Source organism: Bufo gargarizans, chromosome 3 (assembly GCF_014858855.1).
Source record: "Bufo gargarizans isolate SCDJY-AF-19 chromosome 3, ASM1485885v1, whole genome shotgun sequence".
In the NCBI taxonomy this organism is placed as follows: domain Eukaryota; kingdom Metazoa; phylum Chordata; class Amphibia; order Anura; family Bufonidae; genus Bufo; species Bufo gargarizans.
The window spans coordinates 247,792,081-247,816,657 of NC_058082.1; the positions used below are offsets into that span (position 1 = coordinate 247,792,081).

General features: G+C 42.8%; 1 protein-coding gene across 1 annotated transcript in view; it reads left to right on the forward strand.

Moving 5' to 3' along the window:
* NXPE3 (neurexophilin and PC-esterase domain family member 3) overlaps window positions 1-15,949 on the forward strand; it is a 28,197-nt gene extending 12,248 nt beyond the window's left edge. Inside the window, exons 2-6 of the mRNA XM_044286546.1 lie at window positions 1,028-1,222; window positions 5,750-6,504; window positions 6,765-6,838; window positions 9,363-9,560; window positions 15,014-15,949. Of these exons, the coding sequence (XP_044142481.1) occupies window positions 1,109-1,222; window positions 5,750-6,504; window positions 6,765-6,838; window positions 9,363-9,560; window positions 15,014-15,558 (1,686 nt within the window). The 5' untranslated portion in view covers window positions 1,028-1,108 and the 3' untranslated portion in view covers window positions 15,559-15,949. The remainder of the gene's footprint in view (window positions 1-1,027; window positions 1,223-5,749; window positions 6,505-6,764; window positions 6,839-9,362; window positions 9,561-15,013) is intronic.
* The last annotated feature ends 8,628 nt before the right edge of the window (window positions 15,950-24,577 follow it).

The window sequence follows — 24,577 nt, forward strand, 5'->3', positions numbered from 1 at the left end:
TATTTCCAGTCCGTGAAAGAAATATGACCAGTCCTATTTTTTTCACGGACAACGGTTCACGGACCCATTCAAGTCAATGGGTCTGTGAAAAATCACGGATGCACACAAGATTGTGATCCGCGTCCGTTTTTTCCTATCATTTCAAAGGCAAACTTGACTTTGATTTTTTTTCCATTTTTCATGTCCGTGGATCCTCCAAAAATCAAGGAAGACCCACGAAAGAAAAACGTCCGTGTACATGAGGCCTTACTCTTACCAGTAGTTGGATTTTCCTTCAGCCTCCACAACAGCATGGATAAATTCCCGCCCTAATTTTCTTGTTGTATTGATATTATTTTGTGTAGATAATGTCCTTATTGTTAGTTTTGTAAAGAGATTTCTTTCTAAGGCCTCATGCACACGACCGTGACGTTTTTTGCGGTCCGCAAATCGCGGATCCGCAAAAAACAGAAGGCGCCCGTGTTGCCTTTCGCAATTTGCAATATAAATGCCTAATAGGACATGTTATATATTTTTTTTTGCGGGGCCGCGGAACGGAGCCACGGATGCGGACAGCACATGGAGTGCTGTCTGTATCTTTTGCGGCCCCATTGAAATGAACGGGTCCGCATCCGAGCTGCCAAAACGGCGGCTCGGATGCGGACCCAAACAACGGTCGTGTGCATGAGGCCTTAAACTGTTGCTTCTATTCTTGAGCTACTAGGTTATTAACTGGAGCAGGACATGGGAGGGTGGGAGGGAGCGTTTTATGCGCAGATCTAATTGTTTCCTGCCCCTGAAGGAGCCAGAGTAACCTCCAGGTAATGCCGTTGTGAAGGCTAAAGGAAAATCCAATTACCGGTAAGAGTAATTTTTGGCTCATTGTACAGAAAAGACACAGACACCTTTTATCATGCCACAAGCTGCAATAAGGTACTGCTAGCAGTTTAATATGCATTTTCTTGGTGACAGGTTCCCTTTAAATTAAAATAAAAAAAATAAAAGAATTCATATTGAAGTCATCTTTATATCTCTTGTTTTTCCTTAGATAAAATGGCATTGGAGGGACAGAGGTGATCTAAAGTATCACTAATGAGCCAAGCCGTACTTGCTGAAAAATAGAATATGGATGTTGGCGTATCTGCAAAAAATGTGGTGCACCTTCTACAGGTTACAGATATGTTTTGTGGTTATCTTCTTCTTGGTGGTGTTGGTGTTGGTTAGTAACATCCATCTGGCTGAGGTAAGAGAGCTCATGGAAAATTAGACTTTGCAGTTTGGTTTGCGAATTAATTAGAAAACACATTTTCATATAACCCACTAGGGAATTCTGAGTTATTAGATGAAAAATATTGAAAATGCAGTGCTGGACCATCTTGGTCTGCCGTTGGCTGCTTTTGCTCGGTGCAGGCTGGTTCAGGCCTTGAGATGGAGGCAGCAGCACAGCAGAGCCAACAGAACGCCTGGCGCCTGATGGTTGGCACGTGCGTGCTTTCATTGGCCGAAGCCTGGGGTATGTGCATTGCCTGTGATAGCGTAAATGCCACTCTCACAGGCAGCAGACTGTGCATTCTACCAGCGCAATTTAGTGAATCATTCACTGAATGGCAATGGCGGGATGCGCTCAGTGTGCTGCCTGTGATAGTGAATGGCATTGTATTTAACTGCTGGACGCCCCCTTGGCCCCCCACGCTATGCCACTGCTCTAGAGGGCTCAGTTCCATTGGGGGAGATTTATCAAAACTGATGAACTCATAGCAACCAGTCAGATTCCATCTTTCATTTTTCAGCGTTTCTTTGGAAAATGGAAGGTGGAATCTGATTGATTGCTATGGAATCATAAAACTAAAGTTGCCACTTTGAATGCCCACCTAAACATGAACTTTAGATTTCCTGTCACGCGCGTGAAAAAAACCTGAAAGCCATCCGTGAAAAACGCTTTACATCCAGATGCAATGCCTTTTTCACTAAAGCCCCATTCACTTCTATGGGGCCAGGGTTGCGTGAAAAACGCAGAATATAGAACATGCTGCGATTTTCACGTAACACAGAGATGATGCGTGAAAAACAACGCTCATGTACTCAGACCCATAAAAATGAATGGGTCAGGATTCAGTGCTGGTAATGCGTTTAATTTACACATTGCACCCATACAGAAAGCTTGTGTGAAAGGGGCCTCAGAGGCGCAGCCTAGTTTGGTCCTTAAAGGGGTTGTTTTCTTTTTTCTATTGATGACCTATTTTCATGATAGGTCATCAATATCAGATTGGTGGGAGTCCGACACCCTCACCGATCAGCTGTTTGAAGAGAAGTCAGCACTCGTACTAGCGCTGCCTTCTCTGCTCTGTTTACCTGCTGAACGTCGCAACTGCACTGGCGAGCAGTGTAATTACAAGTATGGTGTCCCATTGAAGTGGACGCCATAGTTGTAATTACACTGCTCTCTGATGCAGTTGTGACGGTGAGGAGGTAAACAGAGCAGAGAAGGCAGCGCTAGTACGAGTGCTGCGAGGCAGACTGCTATCCACTGATCTGATATTGATGACATCCTGAGGATAGGTCATCAATAGAAAAAGGCGGACAACACCTTTAAGGCATGGCATATATTTTTTTTACACTATAGCTGTATGAGGGCTTGTTTTATGTGGGACAAGTATCCTAGCAATATGCCCCCATTGTCTGAGATGATACAACCCCTTTAAACAATACAATAGATCACGGGTGTCAAACACAAGGCCCGTGGGCCGAATCCAGCCCGCCAGACCTCGTCATGTGGCCCGCGTAGCCTAGGGTTGCCACCCGTCCGGGATTGACAAACTGCAGTGTGGATGTCCGACCGAGAGTGCTGTGAGACAGACTCCGATCGCATAAGCTTAGCTGCTGTCAATCACTGCGGCAGCCGGGGCCGGGTGATCAGCTGAGGCAGCCAGCGCTCCTCCTGAGCCTCCCCTCCCTCCCTCCTCTAGTCTACACAGTCACTACAGTGTAACAGTGAATGATGCCAGGCAGCGCGGCTGCTCACTCACTGTGTTCAATCAGTCTCCGGTCTCCAGTCTTTGCTCCTCCTCGCTCCTTCCCTGCCTCCCAGACTAGTCCCTCCCTCCTTCTCTCTGATAAGGAAGTCAAGTCCACACAGGAAGTGACATCAGAGAGAGAGGCAGGGAGGGAGAATTGAAATCGTTCTTCTTCTCCTCTCCAGTCCAGCTCCAGCGCCCAAGTAGTGCCCAGCCCAGTGCCCACTGTGCCCTGCCTGCAGACAGTGCAGCAGTGGTTTTTCAACCTGACCAAGACAGTCCTGACACCAGATAATCACTTCTAAAAAGGTATAAATATAAAACATTTGAAGTGTAATGTAACAGTGTTTAAAGGGCTTCTGTCACCCCACTAGAAACATAGAAACATAGAATGTGTTGGCAGATAAGAACATTTTGGCCCATCTAGTCTGCCCAATATATCTGAATCCTATGAATAGTCCCTGGCACTATCTTATATGAAGGATGGCCTTATGCCTATCCCATGCATGCTTAAACTCCTTCACTGTATTTGCCGCTACCACTTCTGCAGGAAGGCTATTCCATGCATCCACTACTCTCTCAGTAAAGTAATACTCCCTGATATTACTTTTAAACCTTTGCCCCTCTAATTTAAAACTGTGTCCTCTTGTGGTAGTTTTTCTTCTTTTAAATATGCTCTCCTCCTTTACAGAGTTGATTCCCTTTATGTATTTAAAAGTTTCTATCATATCCCCTCTGTCTCTTCTTTCTTCCAAGCTATACATGTTAAGGTCCTTTAATCTTTCCTGGTAAGTTTTATCCTGCAATCCATGTACTAGTTTAGTAGCTCTTCTCTGAACTCTCTCTAGAGTATCTATATCCTTCTGGAGATATGGCCTCCAGTACTGCGCACAATACTAAAGTCTTTTATATTTTTTTTTGGCTACTTATAATCCCTATACTGCAGTTTAACAATACATAATGTTATAATATCATTTTGGTTCAGTAGATTCTCCTAAAAACGTACTTTTATCATATGCAAATTACCTGTCTACCAGCGAGCAGGGTGGTTACTTGCTGGTAGCAGCCGCATCCTCCTGTCATATAGACGCCCCCTCCTCATGTTGATTGACAGGGCAGCGTGCGCTCTTGTTCTCTGGCTCGCCCTGTCTGCATTGAAAATCTGGCGCCTGCGCCGTACCTGTCTTCAGTCGGCGCAGGCACCGGGTGTAGATGTGACGTCATCGGCGCAGGCGCATTGAGGATGGAGCGGCCGAGCGAGCGGCCTCCTCTCAGTGCGCCTGCGCCGACTGAAGACAGGTACGGCGCAGGCGCCAGATTTTGAATGCAGACAGGGCAAGCCAGAGAACAAGCGCGTTCGCTGCCCTGTCAATCAACATGAGGAGGGGGTGTCTCCATGACAGGAGGATGCGGCTGCTACCAGCAAGTAACCGCCCTACTCGCTGGTAGACAGGTAATTTGCATATGATAAAGTGATAGGAAGTGATAATAAATCGCATAAGGAGCGCTGTGTATTACCGGTACTTACAACTACAAGCGCTTTCCGGGAGGAGGCAGGCTGGGAGGATGGGCGCTGGCAGTGTGAGTCATACGTCACGTGCCTGCGCCGCCCACTTTATGAATGAAGCAGGCGGCGTGGGCGCATGACGTATGACTCACACTGCCAGCGCCTGTCCTCCCGGCCTGCCTCCTCCCTCCTCTCGGCGAGCGCTTGTAGTTGTAAGTACCGGTAATACACAGCGCTCCTTATGCGATTATATACATACGGTAACCATTAGAGATACGATTATACAGTGAGCGGGGCCCGTGTAGTAGAATACAGTCACTGCACGGGCCCCGCTGTCATTATAAAAGCAGATGCCGGCCCCCGGCCCTTTGAGGGTGACCAAACTGCTGATGCGGCCCCCGATGAATTTGAGTTTGACACCCCTGCATTAGATTTAGCCCAAAATGGTACCATTAAAAATTACAACTTGTCCCACATAAAACAAGCCGTTTTATGTGGGACAAGTTGTAATTTTTAATGGTACCATTTTGGGCTAAATCTAATGTATTGTTTAAAGGAATTGTATCATCTCAGACAATGGGGGGCATATTGCTAGGATATGCCCCCATTGTCTGATAGGTGCAGGTCCCACTGCTAGGACCCGCACCTATATCGAGAACGGAGCCCCGAAAGTGGTGGAGGGTGCACTGCTCATGTGCATCCGCCCTCAGTTAATTTCCATGGGGCCGCAAAAAATTTCCATCGGGCCTATAGAAGTGAGTGTGGCACCTGAGGGGTTAACTGCCGCTGATCGCAGCGCCCTGTCATAGAGGTCGGATGCAGGCTTATGTGATTCTGCCGCCGCACCCGCCTCCTGTATCTGTAATAGACGTTAATTATCATTGGTGGAGCAGTGGCCACAGTCCCTCCCCTCCTCCGCCCCTCTCTCTCCTCATTGGCAGCGGCGGCACAGGGTGAGGGAGAGAGTGAATCCTTCTCCCCTGTGCTGCTGAGGGAACATGGCACGCTGACAGCAGCGCACTCCAGTAGCGCAGCCTAGTATTGTTAAAAGGCAAATCCTGGTACCGAACTGATACCGGGACAAAAGTACCGATTGGGTATCAATATTTTGATAATGTTGGCATTTGTATCAGTCTCGTTGGATAAAAGAAACAATGTAACACAATGAGCAGGTTGCCATTACTTTGAGTTTGCAGTACACACGGTGAAAATGTATCTGATTGATAAATTTCTGTGTTTTCTTTGACAGCATCTGAATCATAGGATGGGGCTGGAGCCAGAAAGGGGAAATCTGTACAGAGATACAGCTCGTTCTCTGTCACCAGTAAGCGGGAAATATAATTGTGATTTTCGGCTTCAAATTCTGTCCAAATCTGAGTATGAAGAACAGAAATCTCTACTGAAAATGGTGGCATGGCCTGGACCACCACATGACAAGATTGAGTTTATGAAAAGCACAGATGCTGCTCACAGTCATTTTGTCATCTTACAGTCCAAGTCCTCATTTAAGGTGGGAGATGTATTGGAAGTGCTTGTGAGGGTCCATGATTTTGAAGGAAACCCGAAGCACTATGGAGGAGACTATTTGCAAACAAGAATTCATTCTCCTTTGTTGAAAGCTGGTGCAGTGGGAACAGTCTTGGACCATCAGAATGGATTCTATAGTGTGTACTTTGCATTACTTTGGCCCGGTAGGTTGACTGTTTCAGTGGTTCTGGTTCACCCAAGTGAAGGGATTCAAGTCCTTCAACAATTACGTGAAGACAAACCAGACAGAGTTTACTTTAAAAGTCTGTTCCGTTCAGGTGACATTTCTGAAACCACAATGTGCAATGTTTGTCTGCCTAAAAAGCAACCAATATGCAATTACACAGACCTTAACACTGGAGAACCATGGTTCTGCTACAAGCCTGACAAGTTATCTTGCTCCAGTCGAGTAAATCATGCTAAAGGAGGTTACATGAAAAATCTTTTGACTTTACATGATAGCATGTTCTTTCAAAGGTATTGAGGGATAATTACTGTCTTACTGTGATGTAAAGTATCTTTTACAATGCTTGAGACTGCTAGTAATGTCTATACAATGTATGTAGTTTGTAGACATGTCCATGTGGGCTTGGGATGCCGTTCTAGTTAGGTTCTTTGAATCTAGCCAGTGAGTGAACCAAACAATTCTGTTCCATTTCCCTTTCTACCTCTACGTACTAAAAATGAGTAAAATGCTAATCATCTAGCTTTAATTTTGTACTTTTTTTTTTTTTAAGTGATGTGAACATCAAAGTACCCATATTGGCAAGTGGCCCTGACACAGTGACAGTGCATCCTTGGAATGTTAAAGGTACTTCCTTCCAGAATATATTTTCTCAGCAATATCTACTTTCAATCATAATGGGCCTTGTGCACAACATCCAATCAGTTTGCAGGTTTCTTCTTTCCAAGACAGATTGGAAAATTAAAACAGAATTGTGATTGGTTGGTCTATTTTTCTCTGATTCATGCATGTACCCCAGGGAGCATAATCAAGAGCAGGTAAAAGCATAGCAAGCAATAGGGTCACTTTGCAACCTGCTTTACAACAATGACATTTTTAATCTTAGTCTTAAAGGGGTTGTCCCATTATTTCCTGTCCAAAGGATAGGTAATAAGGGTTTGATTGCTAGGGGACTCAGATTCTGGTGGGACCCCAGTGATCAAACACCTCACTTATCTTGTAGATGGGTAATAAATTGTTATGTTGTTCATCCCAAAAATGTTAGATCAGGTTGAGATCAGGACTCTGTGCTAGGGATGAGCGAATCGACTTCGGCTGAAACATGAGCGCTCCCTACAGTATTAGAATGTATTGGCTCAGATGAGCCAAATTTATTACTTTGTGAAGTCTCGCGAGACTTTGGGTAATAACTTCAGAAATTAATTTCTACTGATAAAAACCTTTTACCGAACTCGGGTTCGGTCCCAAGGTACCACGTGGAACCGAAACCGAGTTTGGTAAAGGGTTTTTTACAGTAGAAATTAATTTCTGAATTTATTACCCAAAGTCTCGTGAGACATCGCAAAGTAATAACTTTGGCTCATCTGAGCCAATACATTCTAATACTGTACAGAGCACCCGCTCTGTACAGTATTCTAACAATTTTTTATTCAAATCGACTTTGGATGTTTCATCCGAAGTGAATTCACTCATCCCTTCTCTGTGCAATCAAGTTCTTCCACACCAAACTCCCTGAACCATGCCTTTATGGACCATGCTTTGTGCGAAGGCACAGCCATACTAGAACAGAAAAGGGCCTTGCCCAAACTGTTCCCACAAAGTTGGAAGCCTATAAGAGTCCAAAGTGTGTTGGTATGCTGAAGCATTAAGATTTCCCTTAAGTGGTACGAAGGAGCCTACGTCAATCCCTGAAAAACTGAACAGAATTATTGCTCCTCCACCAATCTTTACAGTTGGCACAATGCAGTCAGGCAGGTAACGTTCTCCTGGTGTTTGCCAAACCCAGACACCTCCATCAGACTGCCAGATAGTGATTCATCCCTCCACAGAACATTTTTCCACTGCTCCAGAGCCCAGTGGCATTGTGCTTGGTGATGTAAGGCTTGCATGCAGCTGCTCGGCCATGGAAACCCATGCCATGATGCTCCCAGAGAGCGTTGCTGACTTGTATGCACTATGTGCCTCAGCACCCCTCTTTGTAACCTAACATGTTACTGTGGGTCCTAAACACTTCCATTTTGCAATAACACCATTCATAGTTGATTGTGGAATATCTAGGGGGGGTAGAAATTCAAAAAAACAGATTTGTCCTATTACAGTACCATCCTCGCCCTCAGTGAGCTCTTTAGAATTTTTTGTACAGGCAGACTGCACGGCTAGGGGCTGGATTTTATACACCTGTGGTAATGAGACTGAATGAGCACCTGAATTAAGAGGTGTGTCCCAATACTTTTCTCCATACAGTGTATGCGTCTTCTTAATATGATATTTTGCTTTATCAAAATGTTATGTCTTTATTGGGATGCAAAATATATTTAGGAGATAAACTGAAAATACAAGCAAAGCATTTAGGTCTAACTAATACAAAATACAATAAAAAATTGGTCATTCTTATCTGACCGGTGACTTCTGGCAGTAAAGGGTTAGTAGAGTGAAGGACATTGCGTCTCCGTGAGCTCAGGGATGTATAGTTTTATACAATTGAATTCAGTCTTTTCCTGTACAAAGCAGTGTAAATGCCAGGACTCATAATTAAACCCATGAGTTCTCCTTCCCCCAAGAGTGATTGACAGCTTTTCCTTGTATATGGGGCACGGATAATCACTGTGTGTGGGTGTAGCAGGACTCACAGGCTTTGTATGTAAGTATAGGTACAGGAAAATGCTGAATCAAATGATAGAAAATGAAATATCTGACACATCCACCCTAAGTCTACTCGCACACGACCGTATGTGTTTTGCAGTGCGCAAATTGTGGATCCGCAAAAAAAAAAAAAAAAAGCGCATGTCATCCGTATGCCATCCATAGTTTTTTTGCGGATCCATTGTAACAATGCCTAAAATGGACAAGAATAGGACATGTTCTATTTTTTTTTTTTTGCGGGGCTATGGAACAGACATACTGATGCGGACAGCACGCAGTGTGCTGTCCGCATTTTTTGCTGACCCATTGGAATTAATGGATCCACATCCTATCTGCAAAAAAAACGGAACAGACACGGAAACAAACAACATTCGTGTGCATGTAGCCTAATTATAATTCCAATATTTACGATTCCTAACACTGAGTAGATATTTCTGAGTCTTTTTAGTGTCAATGTATGTCATTATTATTGAATGTCTCATATTAATTGTTCTTTTCTTGCTTTTAGAGAAATATTTTCTCAACAGCTTAAAGTTTCTCCCATCGGGTTACTATTATAGAGATCAGTGGAGGTCTGGGAGATCAACACTATGGCAGTTCGACAAGCCTTTAGACATCACTGATTGTTTACAGGGGAAAATGGTGCATTTTTTTGGAGACTCTACCATAAGGCAGTGGTTTGAATATCTCACAGACGTTGTTTCAGGTCAACATTTTATTCTATTTTATTTTCAATAATAAAGTGTATAAAGTAACTTGGTTTATCTTCATGGATTCCTAAGCCAAAGTAATAAAATTACCTTTAAAAATGGAGTAACAGTAAATCATGCAAAGTCTATGGGGCTGAAAGAAACATCTAAGTACAGCGCTCTACAATTTCCATCAGCTCCACAGACCTATATAGGATGTGGATACATGATAAATGTCCATTGTGGGAAACCTGTGTAAAATCAGTTGCTCTAGATCAGGCATGCTAAACCTGCGGCCCTCCAGCTGTTGTAAAACTACAACTCCCACAATGCCCTGCTTTAGGCTAATAGCTGTAGGCTGTTCGGGCATGCTGGGAGTTGTAGTTTTGCACCAGCTGGAGGGACGCAGGTTGAGCATGCCTGCTCTAGATAATGTGCAAACAATCAGAGGCAGATGCCTAAAAATCTCACCCATGTATACACCTCTAAAACACCTAAAAGGCAGTGGCATTAACAATAGAGTGACTCTGCTAGGAAGGCTTTACATCAGATCTTGGAAAACAGCGGCAGGGATTCAGATTATTTAACTACAAAGCACTGATGTTGGACAGTAAGGTCTGGCTTTGGGTTCAGGTCAGGACTCTTTGGAGACTGTCAAACCATTTCTCATGGACCTAGCGTTGTGCATTGAGGCAGTGTTGAACAGGAACGGGCATGCCACACACATTTGCCATAATACTATGGCACAAAGTTCTCTAGAATCTTATCAGGGGCGGACTGGCCATAGACCCTACAGGAAAATTACCCGGTGAGCAGATGCCCAGGGGGCCATCCTAGGCTTCCCCATGGCCGTCAGCAGGGTACATAAAGATCTGATGCGCTCAGTTAAGTAATGTAGGAGTATCAGGCACTTATGCACCTGGCCAGCTCCCGCAGGTACCCTCCTGAATTCAATTGTATTGCCATCCTCAAGATGATGATACAGTTTCATACTGTGGCATGGGTGGTGGTATTTGGTTTTGCAGAGGTAGTATTTTGTCCTGCACTGCGGTATTTGGTTTTGCAGAGGCAGTATTTTGTGCTGGACTGTGGTATTTGGTTTTGCAGAGGCAGTATTTTGTTCTGCATTGTGGTATTTGGTTTTGCAGAGGTAGTATTTTGTCCTGCACTGCGGTATTTGGTTTTGCAGAGGCAATATTTTGTGCTGGACTGTGGTATTTGGTTTTGCAGAGGCACTATTTTGTGCTGCACTGCGGTATTTGGTTTTGCAGAGGCAGTATTTTGTTCTGCATTGTGGTATTTGGTTTTGCAGAGGCAGTATTTTGTGCTGGACTGTGGTATTTGGTTTTGCAGAGGCAGTATTTTGTGCTGCACTGCGGTATTTGGTTTTGCAGAGGTAGTATTTTGTGCTGCACTGTGGTATTTGGTTTTGCAGAGGCAGTATTTTGTGCTGGACTGTGGTATTTGGTTTTGCAGAGGCAGTATTTTGTTCTGCATTGTGGTATTTGGTTTTGCAGAGGTAGTATTTTGTCCTGCACTGCGGTATTTGGTTTTGCAGAGGCAATATTTTGTGCTGGACTGTGGTATTTGGTTTTGCAGAGGCAGTATTTTGTTCTGCATTGTGGTATTTGGTTTTGCAGAGGTAGTATTTTGTGCTGCACTGCGGTATTTGGTTTTGCAGAGGCAGTATTTTGTGCTGGACTGTGGTATTTGGTTTTGCAGAGGTAGTATTTTGTGCTGCACTGCGGTATTTGGTTTTGCAGAGGTAGTATTTTGTCCTGCACTGCGGTATTTGGTTTTGCAGAGGCAATATTTTGTGCTGGACTGTGGTATTTGGTTTTGCAGAGGCAATATTTTGTGCTGCATTGTGGTATTTGGTTTTGCAGAGGTAGTATTTTGTCCTGCACTGCGGTATTTGGTTTTGCAGAGGCAATATTTTGTGCTGGACTGTGGTATTTGGTTTTGCAGAGGCAATATTTTGTGCTGCACTGCGGTATTTGGTTTTGCAGAGGCAATATTTTGTGCTGCACTGCGGTATTTGGTTTTGCAGAGGCAGTATTTTGTTCTGCATTGTGGTATTTGGTTTTGCAGAGGTAGTATTTTGTGCTGGACTGTGGTATTTGGTTTTGCAGAGGTAGTATTTTGTGCTGCACTGCGGTATTTGGTTTTGCAGAGGCAGTATTTTGTGCTGGACTGTGGTATTTGGTTTTGCAGAGGTAGTATTTTGTGCTGCACTGCGGTATTTGGTTTTGCAGAGGCAGTTTTTGTGCTGGACTGTGGTATTTGGTTTTGCAGAGGCAGTATTTTGTGCTGCACTGTGGTATTTGGTTTTGCTGAGGTAGTATTTTGTGCTGGACTGTGGTATTTGGTTTTGCAGAGGCAGTATTTTGTGCTGGACTGTGGTATTTGGTTTTGCAGAGGTAGTATTTTGTGCTGGACTGTGGTATTTGGTTTTGCAGAGGTAGTATTTTGTGCTGGACTGTGGTATTTGGTTTTGCAGAGGTAGTATTTTGTGCTGGACTGTGGTATTTGGTTTTGCAGAGGTAGTATTTTGTGCTGGACTGAGGTATTTGGTTTTGCAGAGGTAGTATTTTGTGCTGCACTGCGGTATTTGGTTTTGCAGAGGTAGTATTTTGTGCTGGACTGTGGTATTTGGTTTTGCAGAGGTAGTATTTTGTGCTGCACTGTGGTATTTGGTTTTGCAGAGGTAGTATTTTGTGCTGGACTGTGGTATTTGGTTTTGCAGAGGCAGTATTTTGTGCTGGACTGTGGTATTTGGTTTTGCAGAGGTAGTATTTTGTGCTGGACTGTGGTATTTGGTTTTGCAGAGGCAGTATTTTGTGCTGCACTGCGGTATTTGGTTTTGCAGAGGTAGTATTTTGTGCTGCACTGTGGTATTTGGTTTTGCAGAGGTAGTATTTTGTGCTGGACTGTGGTATTTGGTTTTGCAGAGGCAGTATTTTGTGCTGGACTGTGGTATTTGGTTTTGCAGAGGTAGTATTTTGTGCTGGACTGTGGTATTTGGTTTTGCAGAGGTAGTATTTTGTGCTGGACTGAGGTATTTGGTTTTGCAGAGGTAGTATTTTGTGCTGGACTGTGGTATTTGGTTTTGCAGAGGCAGTATTTTGTGCTGGACTGCGGTGTTTGGTTTTGCAGAGGTAGTATTTTGTGCTGCATTGTGGTATTTGGTTTTGCAGAGGTAGTATTTTGTGCTGGACTGTGGTATTTGGTTTTGCAGAGGTAGTATTTTGTGCTGGACTGAGGTATTTGGTTTTGCAGAGGTAGTATTTTGTGCTGCATTGTGGTATTTGGTTTTGCAGAGGCAGTATTTTGTGCTGGACTGTGGTATTTGGTTTTGCAGAGGCAGTATTTTGTTCTGCATTGTGGTATTTGGTTTTGCAGAGGTAGTATTTTGTGCTGCACTGCGGTATTTGGTTTTGCAGAGGTAGTATTTTGTGCTGGACTGAGGTATTTGGTTTTGCAGAGGTAGTATTTTGTGCTGCACTGCGGTATTTGGTTTTGCAGAGGTAGTATTTTGTGCTGGACTGTGGTATTTGGTTTTGCAGAGGTAGTATTTTGTGCTGCAGTGTGGTATTTGGTTTTGCAGAGGTAGTATTTTGTGCTGGACTGTGGTATTTGGTTTTGCAGAGGCAGTATTTTGTGCTGGACTGTGGTATTTGGTTTTGCAGAGGTAGTATTTTGTGCTGGACTGTGGTATTTGGTTTTGCAGAGGCAGTATTTTGTGCTGCACTGCGGTATTTGGTTTTGCAGAGGTAGTATTTTGTGCTGCACTGTGGTATTTGGTTTTGCAGAGGTAGTATTTTGTGCTGGACTGTGGTATTTGGTTTTGCAGAGGCAGTATTTTGTGCTGGACTGTGGTATTTGGTTTTGCAGAGGTAGTATTTTGTGCTGGACTGTGGTATTTGGTTTTGCAGAGGTAGTATTTTGTGCTGGACTGAGGTATTTGGTTTTGCAGAGGTAGTATTTTGTGCTGGACTGTGGTATTTGGTTTTGCAGAGGCAGTATTTTGTGCTGGACTGCGGTGTTTGGTTTTGCAGAGGTAGTATTTTGTGCTGCATTGTGGTATTTGGTTTTGCAGAGGTAGTATTTTGTGCTGGACTGTGGTATTTGGTTTTGCAGAGGTAGTATTTTGTGCTGGACTGAGGTATTTGGTTTTGCAGAGGTAGTATTTTGTGCTGCATTGTGGTATTTGGTTTGGCAGAGGCAGTATTTTGTGCTGGACTGTGGTATTTGGTTTTGCAGAGGTAGTATTTTGTGCTGGACTGTGGTATTTGGTTTGGCAGAGGCAGTATTTTGTGCTGGACTGCGGTATTTGGTTTTGCAGAGGTAGTATTTTGTGCTGGACTGTGGTATTTGGTTTGGCAGAGGCAGTATTTTGTGCTGGACTGTGGTATTTGGTTTTGCAGAGGTAGTATTTTGTGCTGCATTGTGGTATTTGGTTTTGCAGAGGTAGTATTTTGTGCTGGACTGTGGTATTTGGTTTTGCAGAGGCAATATTTTGTGCTGGACTGTGGTATTTGGTTTGGCAGAGGCAGTATTTTGTGCTGGACTGTGGTATTTGGTTTTGCAGAGGTAGTATTTTGTGCTGCATTGTGGTATTTGGTTTTGCAGAGGTAGTATTTTGTGCTGGACTGTGGTATTTGGTTTTGCAGAGGTAGTATTTTGTGCTGGACTGAGGTATTTGGTTTTGCAGAGGTAGTATTTTGTGCTGCATTGTGGTATTTGGTTTGGCAGAGGCAGTATTTTGTGCTGGACTGTGGTATTTGGTTTTGCAGAGGTAGTATTTTGTTCTGCATTGTGGTATTTGGTGCTGTTGGGGCGGTATTTTGTGCTGCACTGCGGTATTTGGTTCTGCTGGGGCGGTATTTTGTTCTGCCCTACAGTATTACTGGCCCCACCTACTTCTGTTGCCCGGCCTCCACATGGTGTCCCTTCCTACTTGTATTGTCCTGCCTTCTGTCAGTTTGGACCCACGTACATCATGGGGCCACTTCTAGTTTTTTTTTTTTCAGGGCCACTTTAAGTTCCCATTCCGTCCCTGAATCTCATTATTTTGCGTATAGATTAAAGGGCATCTATCAGCAGACTTGTACCTATGACACTGGCTGACCTGTTGCATGTGCGCTTGGCAGCTGAAGGCATCTGTGTTGGTCCCATGATCCTATGTGCCTGCATTGCTGAGAAAAACTATCTTTTAATATATGCAAATGAGCCCCATAGGAACAATGAGGGCGTTGCCATTATACCTAGAGGCACTGCTCTCTCTGCAACTGCCACACCCTCTGCGCTGTGATTGACAGGGCGAGACCGATAATAATAATCTATACGGAGGATAACTTGATATAGCACTCTATGGCAGGGCTATATTAAAATTCACTGATCTCTTCTTCTTCCTATTGAAATTGCATTTTACATTCTGCAAATGACTGTAATTATTCTTCTATTTTAGACCTAAAGCCATTTGACCTGGAGAGCCCTAAGAATGTTGGTCCATTCTTGGCTGTTGATGTTGACCGTAATATAATGCTGAAATTCCGCTGTCATGGGCCACCAATTCGCTTCTCAACAGTGTCAAGCAATGAGCTGCGTTATATTGCCAATGAATTGGATGGTATAGTGGGAGGAAAGAACACTGTAGTAGCCATGACCATCTGGTCTCACTTCAGCACCTTTCCAGTGGAGGTATACATAAGACGCCTTAGGAACATACGAGCCGCTCTTCTCCGCCTACTGGAGCGCAGTCCAGACACAGCTGTCATCATTCGCTCGGCCAATGTCCAGGAGCTTGGACCTGAAGTGAGCCTCTTCAATAGTGACTGGTTTTCACTGCAGCTAGACACTGTAATGAGGGCTATGTTTTCTGGACTTCATATTAAAATTGTGGATGCTTGGGAGATGTCACTTGCACACTATCTGCCACATGCATTACACCCTGACCGCAGCATTGTAAAGAATCAGATAGATGAGTTTTTGTCATTTGTTTGTCCTAATTGAGTATTTGTTTCTTTTAGATTAATTAAAGGGAATCTGTCACCAGCGAACTCCCTGTTTGCATAGACACACGTGGTTCACCTGATTAAAACGCTCTTTTTCGTTTTGTCGATCTGAAGCTCCGTTCCCGAGTTATGACACTTTTTTCTTAATATACAAATGAGGCCTTTGGTATAATAAGGGCAACACCACTGCTGTTGTTGCACTTAAGCTCCACTCCTTTTTTTGTAACCAGCCCCTCCCCTTGCTGTTTTGATTGACAGCGCCAGGGAGTGGAAAGCAGCGATGGAGGGGCTAACCACAGAAAGGAGCAGAGCTTGGGTGCAACGAGAGAAAGGGTGATGCCCTCATTGTACCAAAGGCCTAATTTGCATGTTAAAGAGGACCTTTCAATGGTCCTGGCATTATCCTGTAAATAGCTGGCAGGGTAGAGCATATTGAAAGCATGTGAGATCCTTTGCTATTTTTCCTATGCGCTGCTCTGTTTGCCCACTGTGCCCCCCGTTCTGGTTTCCCGTCTGGTATGTAAATTCATACCATGGATACAGGGAGGAGGAGACGGTCCTGTTTCTCAGGGGGCGTCGTCTTCGATTGGCCAGCTCACAGCCAGGGAGAAGATGACGCCCACTGAGGAACAGGACCGTCTCCTCCTCCCTGTATCCATGGTATGAATTAACATACCAGACGGGAAACCAGAACGGGGGGCACAGTGGGCGAACAGAGCAGCGCATAGGAAAAATGGCAAACCATCTCACATGCCTTCAGTATGCTCTACCCTGCCAGCTACTTACAGGATAATGTCCGGCCAGTGAAAGGTCCTCTTTAAGAAACCGTATCATAACTCGGGGACGGAGCCTTGGATCAACAAAAGAAAAACAGCGTTTTAATCAGGTGACCTACAGCTATGCAAACAGTTGGAAAGGGTGGTCGCTGGGGACAGATTCCCTGTAATTTATATTGTTTCTGGAAGTAAAAGAACTTGAACCTAGGAATGGGAAACCCTCAGGGTAATCTGAGTAATACCTTGTGTTTATTGTGGAACTTTTTACATAGTATTTCTGGCTGCTATCTGCTCATTTGCACTGGTCTGTTTCTTGGAGCGGTCTTGCCATGTGGCTCCTGTAAAAAAATATAAAAAATACCTCCCCCATTATTCATTATGAGATAAATGTATATTATAATGAAACGTGGAGTGTAGACCTTTAGTTCATTGATAGAGAGCACACTTCTAGTCTACTTTTTATGTTTTTAAACATATAAAAAAAAACATTTTCTGTAATCTTTTATTTTAAAGGAGTTTCCGGTTTTCTGATAATGCGAGATCCTCAGGATATTTATAGCTTTTTCACCTAATTGAAGTGAATGGCACAAAAAAAGCTGTATTTACACTGCACCTGCACTACAGTGTTGATACACATGGGAGGACACAGCGTTCACGATCACTGCGGGCCCATCAAACAGCTGATCAGCGTGGGTGCCAGTCCCTCGCCAATCTGATAATGATGACCGATCGTGAGGATAGTTCGCCGATAACAGAAAACAGGAAGCCCTTTTAAGGTGTTTGGGAGTGCCCTCACTTGTACAGGCGGGGGTGAGAAGTGGTATCTTACACTAATTATATAGTCTTGTGGTTTATCTGCATTTTTCTAAGCCTTTTTCTAATTCTTACCTTAGTTCAGCCTAGTTGCACTACTGGTAGAACTGTTTACATATGTGATAATGTGCCCAAAAACTAGAAATAAAGCTTTCGTTAGTCCTCATGAGTTTCTGCATGCGTCTTTAGGCCCCTATACACATTAGTGCATTGTTGGGCAAACCGCCGACAGTTTCATGTGTATGGGGACCTCCCGACTCTCCTCCAACAGATAACGCAGGGGAGAGAAGGATTGGGCAAAATTAATATTTTTGTCTGATTCTTTGGTCTTCCAGGAGTTAAGCTGACGCCAGAATTGTCTGGCTGGCAGTGGCATTCAACTCTCTGCCCGTTAAGTATACATGTACAGTGGTCCCTCAAGTTACATTGTTAATTGGATCTGGGATGACCATTGTATGCTGAAACCATGGTAACTTGAGTTCACAACTCTATGGAAAACTGGTAATTTGTTCCAAAGCCCCAAAATATTATTGCTAAATAAGAGAAAATGAAGACTTACTGTAAATAAGACAGATAAAGCAATTGCTTAAATATAACTGGGATAGATGAAAGCTGTAAGTACTTTGGGCTTCTTCAGAATCCTGTATAGCACACGGTGTCTTGAGGGACCACTGTATATGTATGGGGGACTTAGGAAAGAGAGCTGTTGGGCCAACAGCTATTGAATGTGTGTGGTGTATGAATGTGGAATGGATCCGATAAATAGACCATTCAAGGCTGAACTTGTCAGGAGCTGCTGTAGAACTATTAAGCTAAGTTCACAGCGGCAGAAAAATGTGCTGCAAATCAGTAGCTGAAAACAGGTCATTTTTGGTGACAGATTTCTAATTTGGTGGAGGTTTTAAAGGATGTTTTGCAAGAGTATTAGAATTGTATTTAATTGAGTTTTCTCTGCTTCCCCGTTGACTTCTATGAAATGCTGAATCATATCTGCTAACATGTCACTTCTCAAGCATTTTTCAAATTGGCTACTAGAAAAACTTCCATTTTACACTTTTATACACAAGGTGTGAAACATTAAAGTAAATGGGGAAACTGTTGGTGAGATTTAAATGTGGATTTAGCAGCAGAAAACATCCTTTTTCGCACTAACAAATCAGTGGCAGATTTTAGCCGTGTGAACAGGGGTCTTCCAAGCGGCAGATTTTGTTACAAAATTTCTGCAACCAAAAATCGGCTCTATTTGTTTGAATGGGGTTCTTTAGGCGGGAAGCATCTGGATTTCTGCAAGCCCCATACAGATAAATGGAACTGATTTTTCAGTCGCAGAAATTTCTGTAACAAAATCTGCCGTGTGTGAAGGCACCCTTAGGGCTGTTTCACACGAGCGGATGCAGTGCGTGGCATCCGCTGCGTGAATGACAGCCAAGACCCGATGCAGACTGCAGAGGCACGGAGCAGTAACATGACTGATAATGCTCCGTGCCTCTCTGTGATCTCTTTACTACGAAATCACAGTGAGATAAAGTTGTCCCTGTGATTTCGTAGTAAAGAGATCACAGAGAGGCACGGAGCGTTATCAGTCATGTTACTGCTCCGTGCCTCTGCAGTTCGCATCGGGTCTTGGCTGTCATTCACGCAGAGGATGTCACGCACTGCATCCGCTCGTGTGAACCAGCCCTTACTCTTCATCTGTGGTATCACACACAGCGTTTTTTTTAAACCAAACCCAGAAGTGAATCCACTAAGAAGGAAAAGTGTAATCCCTTCTTTTATATTTCTCATTGTATTGAATCCACATCTAGCTCGATAACTGCACCAAAAAAGCCCCCCCCCCCACTCCAGGCACCACTTCTATTAATTTGGATTCTGATCAATAAAATCGCAATTTTTGCAGATATTTTTTTCTTTTACAGAAAGAAGGTATAAGGGCTCTTTCACACAAGCGAGTTTTGAGTCTGGATGCGATGCATGTAGTGAATGGATGGCATCTGGAGTGAATCCTGAACCATTCATTTTAATGGGTCTGTGCACATGAGCGGCGCTTTTCACACATCTCTGCATTTAGGAAAAAATTGTTGGGTATTGTGCGTTTTCCACGCAGCTCTGGCTCTGTAGAAGTGAATAGAGCTTGAGTAAACAACGGACACAATCCAGATGCAATGCGTCTTTCACTAATGGCTGCTGGGAGATGTGAATTGTTTTTCTTGAAATTGCGTGCAAATCCATCCGTTTTTCCCTGAACAGACCCTGACACAATCCCTATCACTTGTGTGAAACAGGCCTTAAGGAGATTATGGGACATAGGAGGAATTTATCATTTACAGTGGGTTTGGTGTCCGTTTTAAAGTGGCTCTGTCACCAAGATCAACCCTATTATACCAGACATACTGCCTGGTAGGGTTCATCATGCTGATTAAAACAATACCTTTTTTTTGTCTGTATGTTAAACAGCTGCAGAGATATCTATGTTTTTATTCATATACAAATGATACGTTTGAGCACCAGGAGGTGGGGCTGAATCCTTTGAGCATTGCTTTGTAACACCCCCTGTGCTGTGTATACCCCCCCCCCCTTGATTGACAGGGCTAGAGATACTAAGGGCAGAGCTGTGTCGAAGAGCTGTGTGCTGACATCTACATATCCTATACACTATGTACTATAGCTTCACCACACTGAGATCTGCTCATAAAGCTAATGTACATATTACAGCTTTATTCAAAAGCACAATATATTATTTATTAAGACACCAGTGATATGTGTTACCTTATGAGCATAGAAAACACATATTTATCTATGTGGAAATGTTATAGCTTGGTGGTCAGTGCATTGGTTTTGCATGTAGAGATCCCCGGTTTGAATCCTAGGGAGAGACTTGCATAAACTTGTTTTTCTGTTATTTTTTTTCTCTCTCTCAATTTAACCTGTAATAAAAGGCTATACTATAATAACTAATCTATAATCCTATAATAACAATAAAAGGCCTTACTATATTGAGAATAGTGTTTTCTTTTTTGTTTTGTAGTTTTTTTGTTTTTGCTTAGAAACCTGAAAACCCTACCCTTACTGGTTTATTCACAGGCACAGTATATGATTACAAAGAAACCAGAAATACTTACCGTATTAGCTTTTTTTAAGCCTAAAAACATTCTTCTGCATATGATAAGGATATCTGAAGAAAAAAACATGGAAGTCTCTCCCAAGATTCAAACCTAGGCTCTATACATGCAAAACCAAATACTTAACACCAAGCTATAGGATTTACCACATAGTGATTCATGTTTTTTCTATGCTTATAAGGTAACACATATTACCAGTATCTTTATAATCATATATTGTTCCTGTGAATATGTATATTAGCTTTATGAGTTGGTCTCAGTGTGGTGAAGCTATTGTACTTAGTGTAAATGATATGTACATGCTAGGACACAGCTCTGTCCTGGGCATGTCTAGCTCTGTCAATCAAGAGAAGGGGGGAGTGTACAGAGTACAGGGGATGTTACACAAATCAGTGCTCAAAGGATTCAGCCCCTTCTCTTGGTGCTCGAACCTCTGATTTGCATATGAATTAAATGCTGATTTCTCTGCAGTTGTTAAGCATACAGACAACAGAAAGGTATTGTTCTATTCGGCCTGATGAGCCAGGCATACTGCCTGGTTTAATAGGGTTGATCCTGGTGATAGAGCCACTTTAAGTCTGTCTTTTGGTTTGTAAACTTGCACCAAATTTATTAACTGGCGCACAGTAATATATTTGGTGCAAGTGCAATGTAGTGTATTTCTAAAAGTTACAGCAGGGGGTTGAGTGAAGATGTAACTTTTGTAGTGGCACATAAATAAGACTTAAAGGTCTTCTAATCTGATATCCTGACCGTTCTTTCCACACTAAAAGTAACGAAGCTCACCAAATGTCTCAAGCAATAGTTAGGTCATGTTATTAGGTTACAACTTACCATTTTTGTATGCAGCAACCTCCATTAAACGAAAGCATTGTATTATGGAACAAACCATTAAATACATTGACACATATTGACCATAATGTTGGAATAATTTGCTTTTGTATATTTCTTTTAAAGACTCACTCCCACAAAAATCTTTATTCCCTTGCACAGAAAGGTACATAATGTAAACTGTAGTAAAGGTAATCTTCTTACCAGCTACTGTATTTGTGAGTTATAACCTTCCTTCTGATCCTTAGCTGTGTCATGTGATCAACACATGGAGAGTTGGAGTGCTGGTCACATGACACAACTGAGGATCAGAAAGGAGGTTATAACTCACAAATAGTCACTTTTTTGTGTCAAATTTGTGGGAGCGCTTCTTTAATTATCATTACATTTTGTGTCAAGATTTTAGTACACGTTTATAGAACTGTGAAGTGATACAACTTAATAAAGTGTTTTGTATTTTTCTGACTATTTGTTGTCCTTTTTGTAACTTGTATTAGTATTTTTATATTTTAAAAAAATCTGAGACAAAGTACTACTTTGGTCCGTAAAGTGGACAAAACACGCCCAATAAAGTCTATGGGCCAGTGAAAAACCATTGAGACAACATGGATGACATCCGTGCTTGGTCTGTTTTTTACTGACCACTGGTAGGAGATGCTCTGGAAATTAATTTTTAGCTGAGCAGTTCCGTGGAATACGGACGACAGACAAAGAGCAAAAAATACGGATCCTTCACAGACATCTTCACGAATAAAACAGATACAGATTTTCTACCAACATCAAACAGATACTGAAAGGTGAACGAGCCCCAAAGTTATGTTTGCATGTGGCAGATACAATGAAGATTTTTTTTAGGAATCTGAAGCAGAAAAAACACAGCGTATTACTGTAACGGCAAAGTGGATAAGGTTTTACAAACAAAAATCTGCAACGGAAATTACCCTGTGATTCAGATTTTACATCCACGGCAATTTGTGTTGTAGATTTCTACCATGGAATTCACCCTTTGTAATGCATAGGGTGAAATCCACAGCAAATCTGCAGCAAAAGCAACAAATCTGCATGTCACACATACAGTGGCAAAGTCTGAGACGGAAATTCGCTACAGAAAATATAGTGATTTCACACACAGCAAATATATAAACGAAGGGCTTATACTTCTCCTTTCTGCTGGATGAACGTGTGTGTGAAACCACTCATGCTGGGTTTCGAGGCAGCTGTAACCTCCTACTGTGGCTAATGGCTGCACAATAGCCCCCATGAACCTGTAAATTCGGGTGGCCATTGGCCACTGTGGAGGGTTGAAGTTGTGGCTGCTACATTGTGACTGCTCAGTGGAGACATGAACAGATTTTAGCATCTATATCACAATTGTGTTACTACATATGTGTGATACTAGATCTACCTTTCATTTTCACTGGAGACAAATTACCCAAGAGTAAACCACGTGTTATATGCGCTCATGCAAATTTCCTGTCTTACCAGAAGTGATTATGAATTCTGTTTCCTGTATGAAAAAAACACAGGTGAAACTCGAAAAATTTGAATTATTTCAGTAATGCAACTTAAAATGTGAAACTAATATATGAGATAGACTCATTACATGCAAAGTGAGATATCTCAAGCCTTTATTTGTTATTCTGGATGATTATGGTTTATAGCTTATGAAACCCCAAAGTCACAATCTCAGGTCCACTTTGCTCAGGGGGTATGGATTAGTTAGCTGACTAGAGTGTGACACGTTGAGCCTAGAATATTGAACCTTTTCACAATATTTTAATTTTAAAGGGGTTTTCTCAACACGCAGGTTTATACTTACCTGCTCCCGGTGCGCCGTCAACTTCCTTGTTTCGGCACTCGGCAGGGGGCGGGCTCCATCTTTATTGATGTCTTCTCCCGGCCAGGCCGCGCGCTGTACTGAACGCGCACGCCGAGTCCGCGCATGCGCCCTAGTGACTTCTTCCTGGCCAGTATAGTATACTTGCCAGGAAGAAGTCACCAGGGCGCGTGCGCGTTCAGTACAGCGCGCGGCCGACCGGAAAAAGAAAATAAGTCGTCTGCGCACGCGCGGCCACCGCGATTCCTGAGAAGAGCGGTGGCCGTAATCAGGGGAGACGGAAGACAACAGTCAGGTAAGTATAGGTTTATTTTTTTCTAAGGGGTGGGGATTTGTTAATTAGATATATTTGGAAAAATGATCACTGTTAAATCATTAACAGATTTAACAGTGATCATTAAGATGATAATACCCCTTTAAGTTGCATTACTGAAATAAATGGACTTTTGCACAATATTACAATATTCTTTGAGTTTCACCTGTATAAAGCATTGGAGGTTATTAATTTTACACCAGACATTGATGGCTCCTGTGCTGCCAGAGGATGCGCCTAATTTATGAGGAGGCGTGTGTCATTTTTTTAATTATATAGAGTTAATCCACAGCACTGCAAAAGACATTTTCACATTTAATTCTTTTTTTTTGCAGATTATCATTTGTATACATCCAGAGTAGTTCATTTATACATCATAAGTATTAAGCCATATCAGACAAAAATTCCCAGACGTTTCGATCATTACGACCTTCTTCAGCGGGGTCTAGAAAAATATATAATGTATATACAATGTAGTCACAGAAGATTTGGAGTATATCAGATATTCTGCTAATATTAGAAAAATTAGTGAAGAGAGAAGGAGTTAGAAGGAGATAGGTCCTAATGGAGGTAAAGGAGAGGGGGAAGGGAAATCACAGGGTAAGAATCATAAAGCGATAGCCCTAGTTGCAGTGATATAGGAGAAATAATATAATTGATGTCAAAGACAAAGAATCTGGAGACCTGGGTTAGGTTATCCTATTGTATCATATCAGGTATCAATTATTGCATGTATCATGGACCTTATGGCAGAGTAGAGAGGCAGGCGCTGGATGTGGCGTGCAGGTGAATTAGTGCGCTCTTTTAAGGCTGTTGGCCGTATTGAAGGGCGCAGAGTAATGACGTAATCACGTCTGGCGCCTCTATAGAGTGAACGCACGCGCTGGGACTGTGGGACGGAAGTCGGCAACTCATGCAAGCGTCATGACGTACTATCATGCATGCGCACTCTATATGCCGGTAGCCGGTGTGGTGTGGGCAAGAGGGCAGGGGAGATGCAAGAAGAGGAAGAAAGTGGCGGAGGGGCCAATCAGTATGAGAGCAGTGCATTTGAAATACTTGGGAACTAATTAGAAAAAGGGGGGAAGAATAAGATTAATTATGATTCTGCCAGATGTAGGGGTGATTATCAATGGGTGTGGTGCTGGTGTATGTGAAAAAGGTGTGTAAGTGAAGTTATATGCAAATTGTCCTGTATATCATAGGTCAGTGTAGGAAAAATTAGCACAATATTGCAGTATGAATACACAGATGTATACAGAAAAAGAATAATATAATTAGAGAATAATGAGCAAAACGAGTTATGATTAAGAAATCTGGAAAAAACT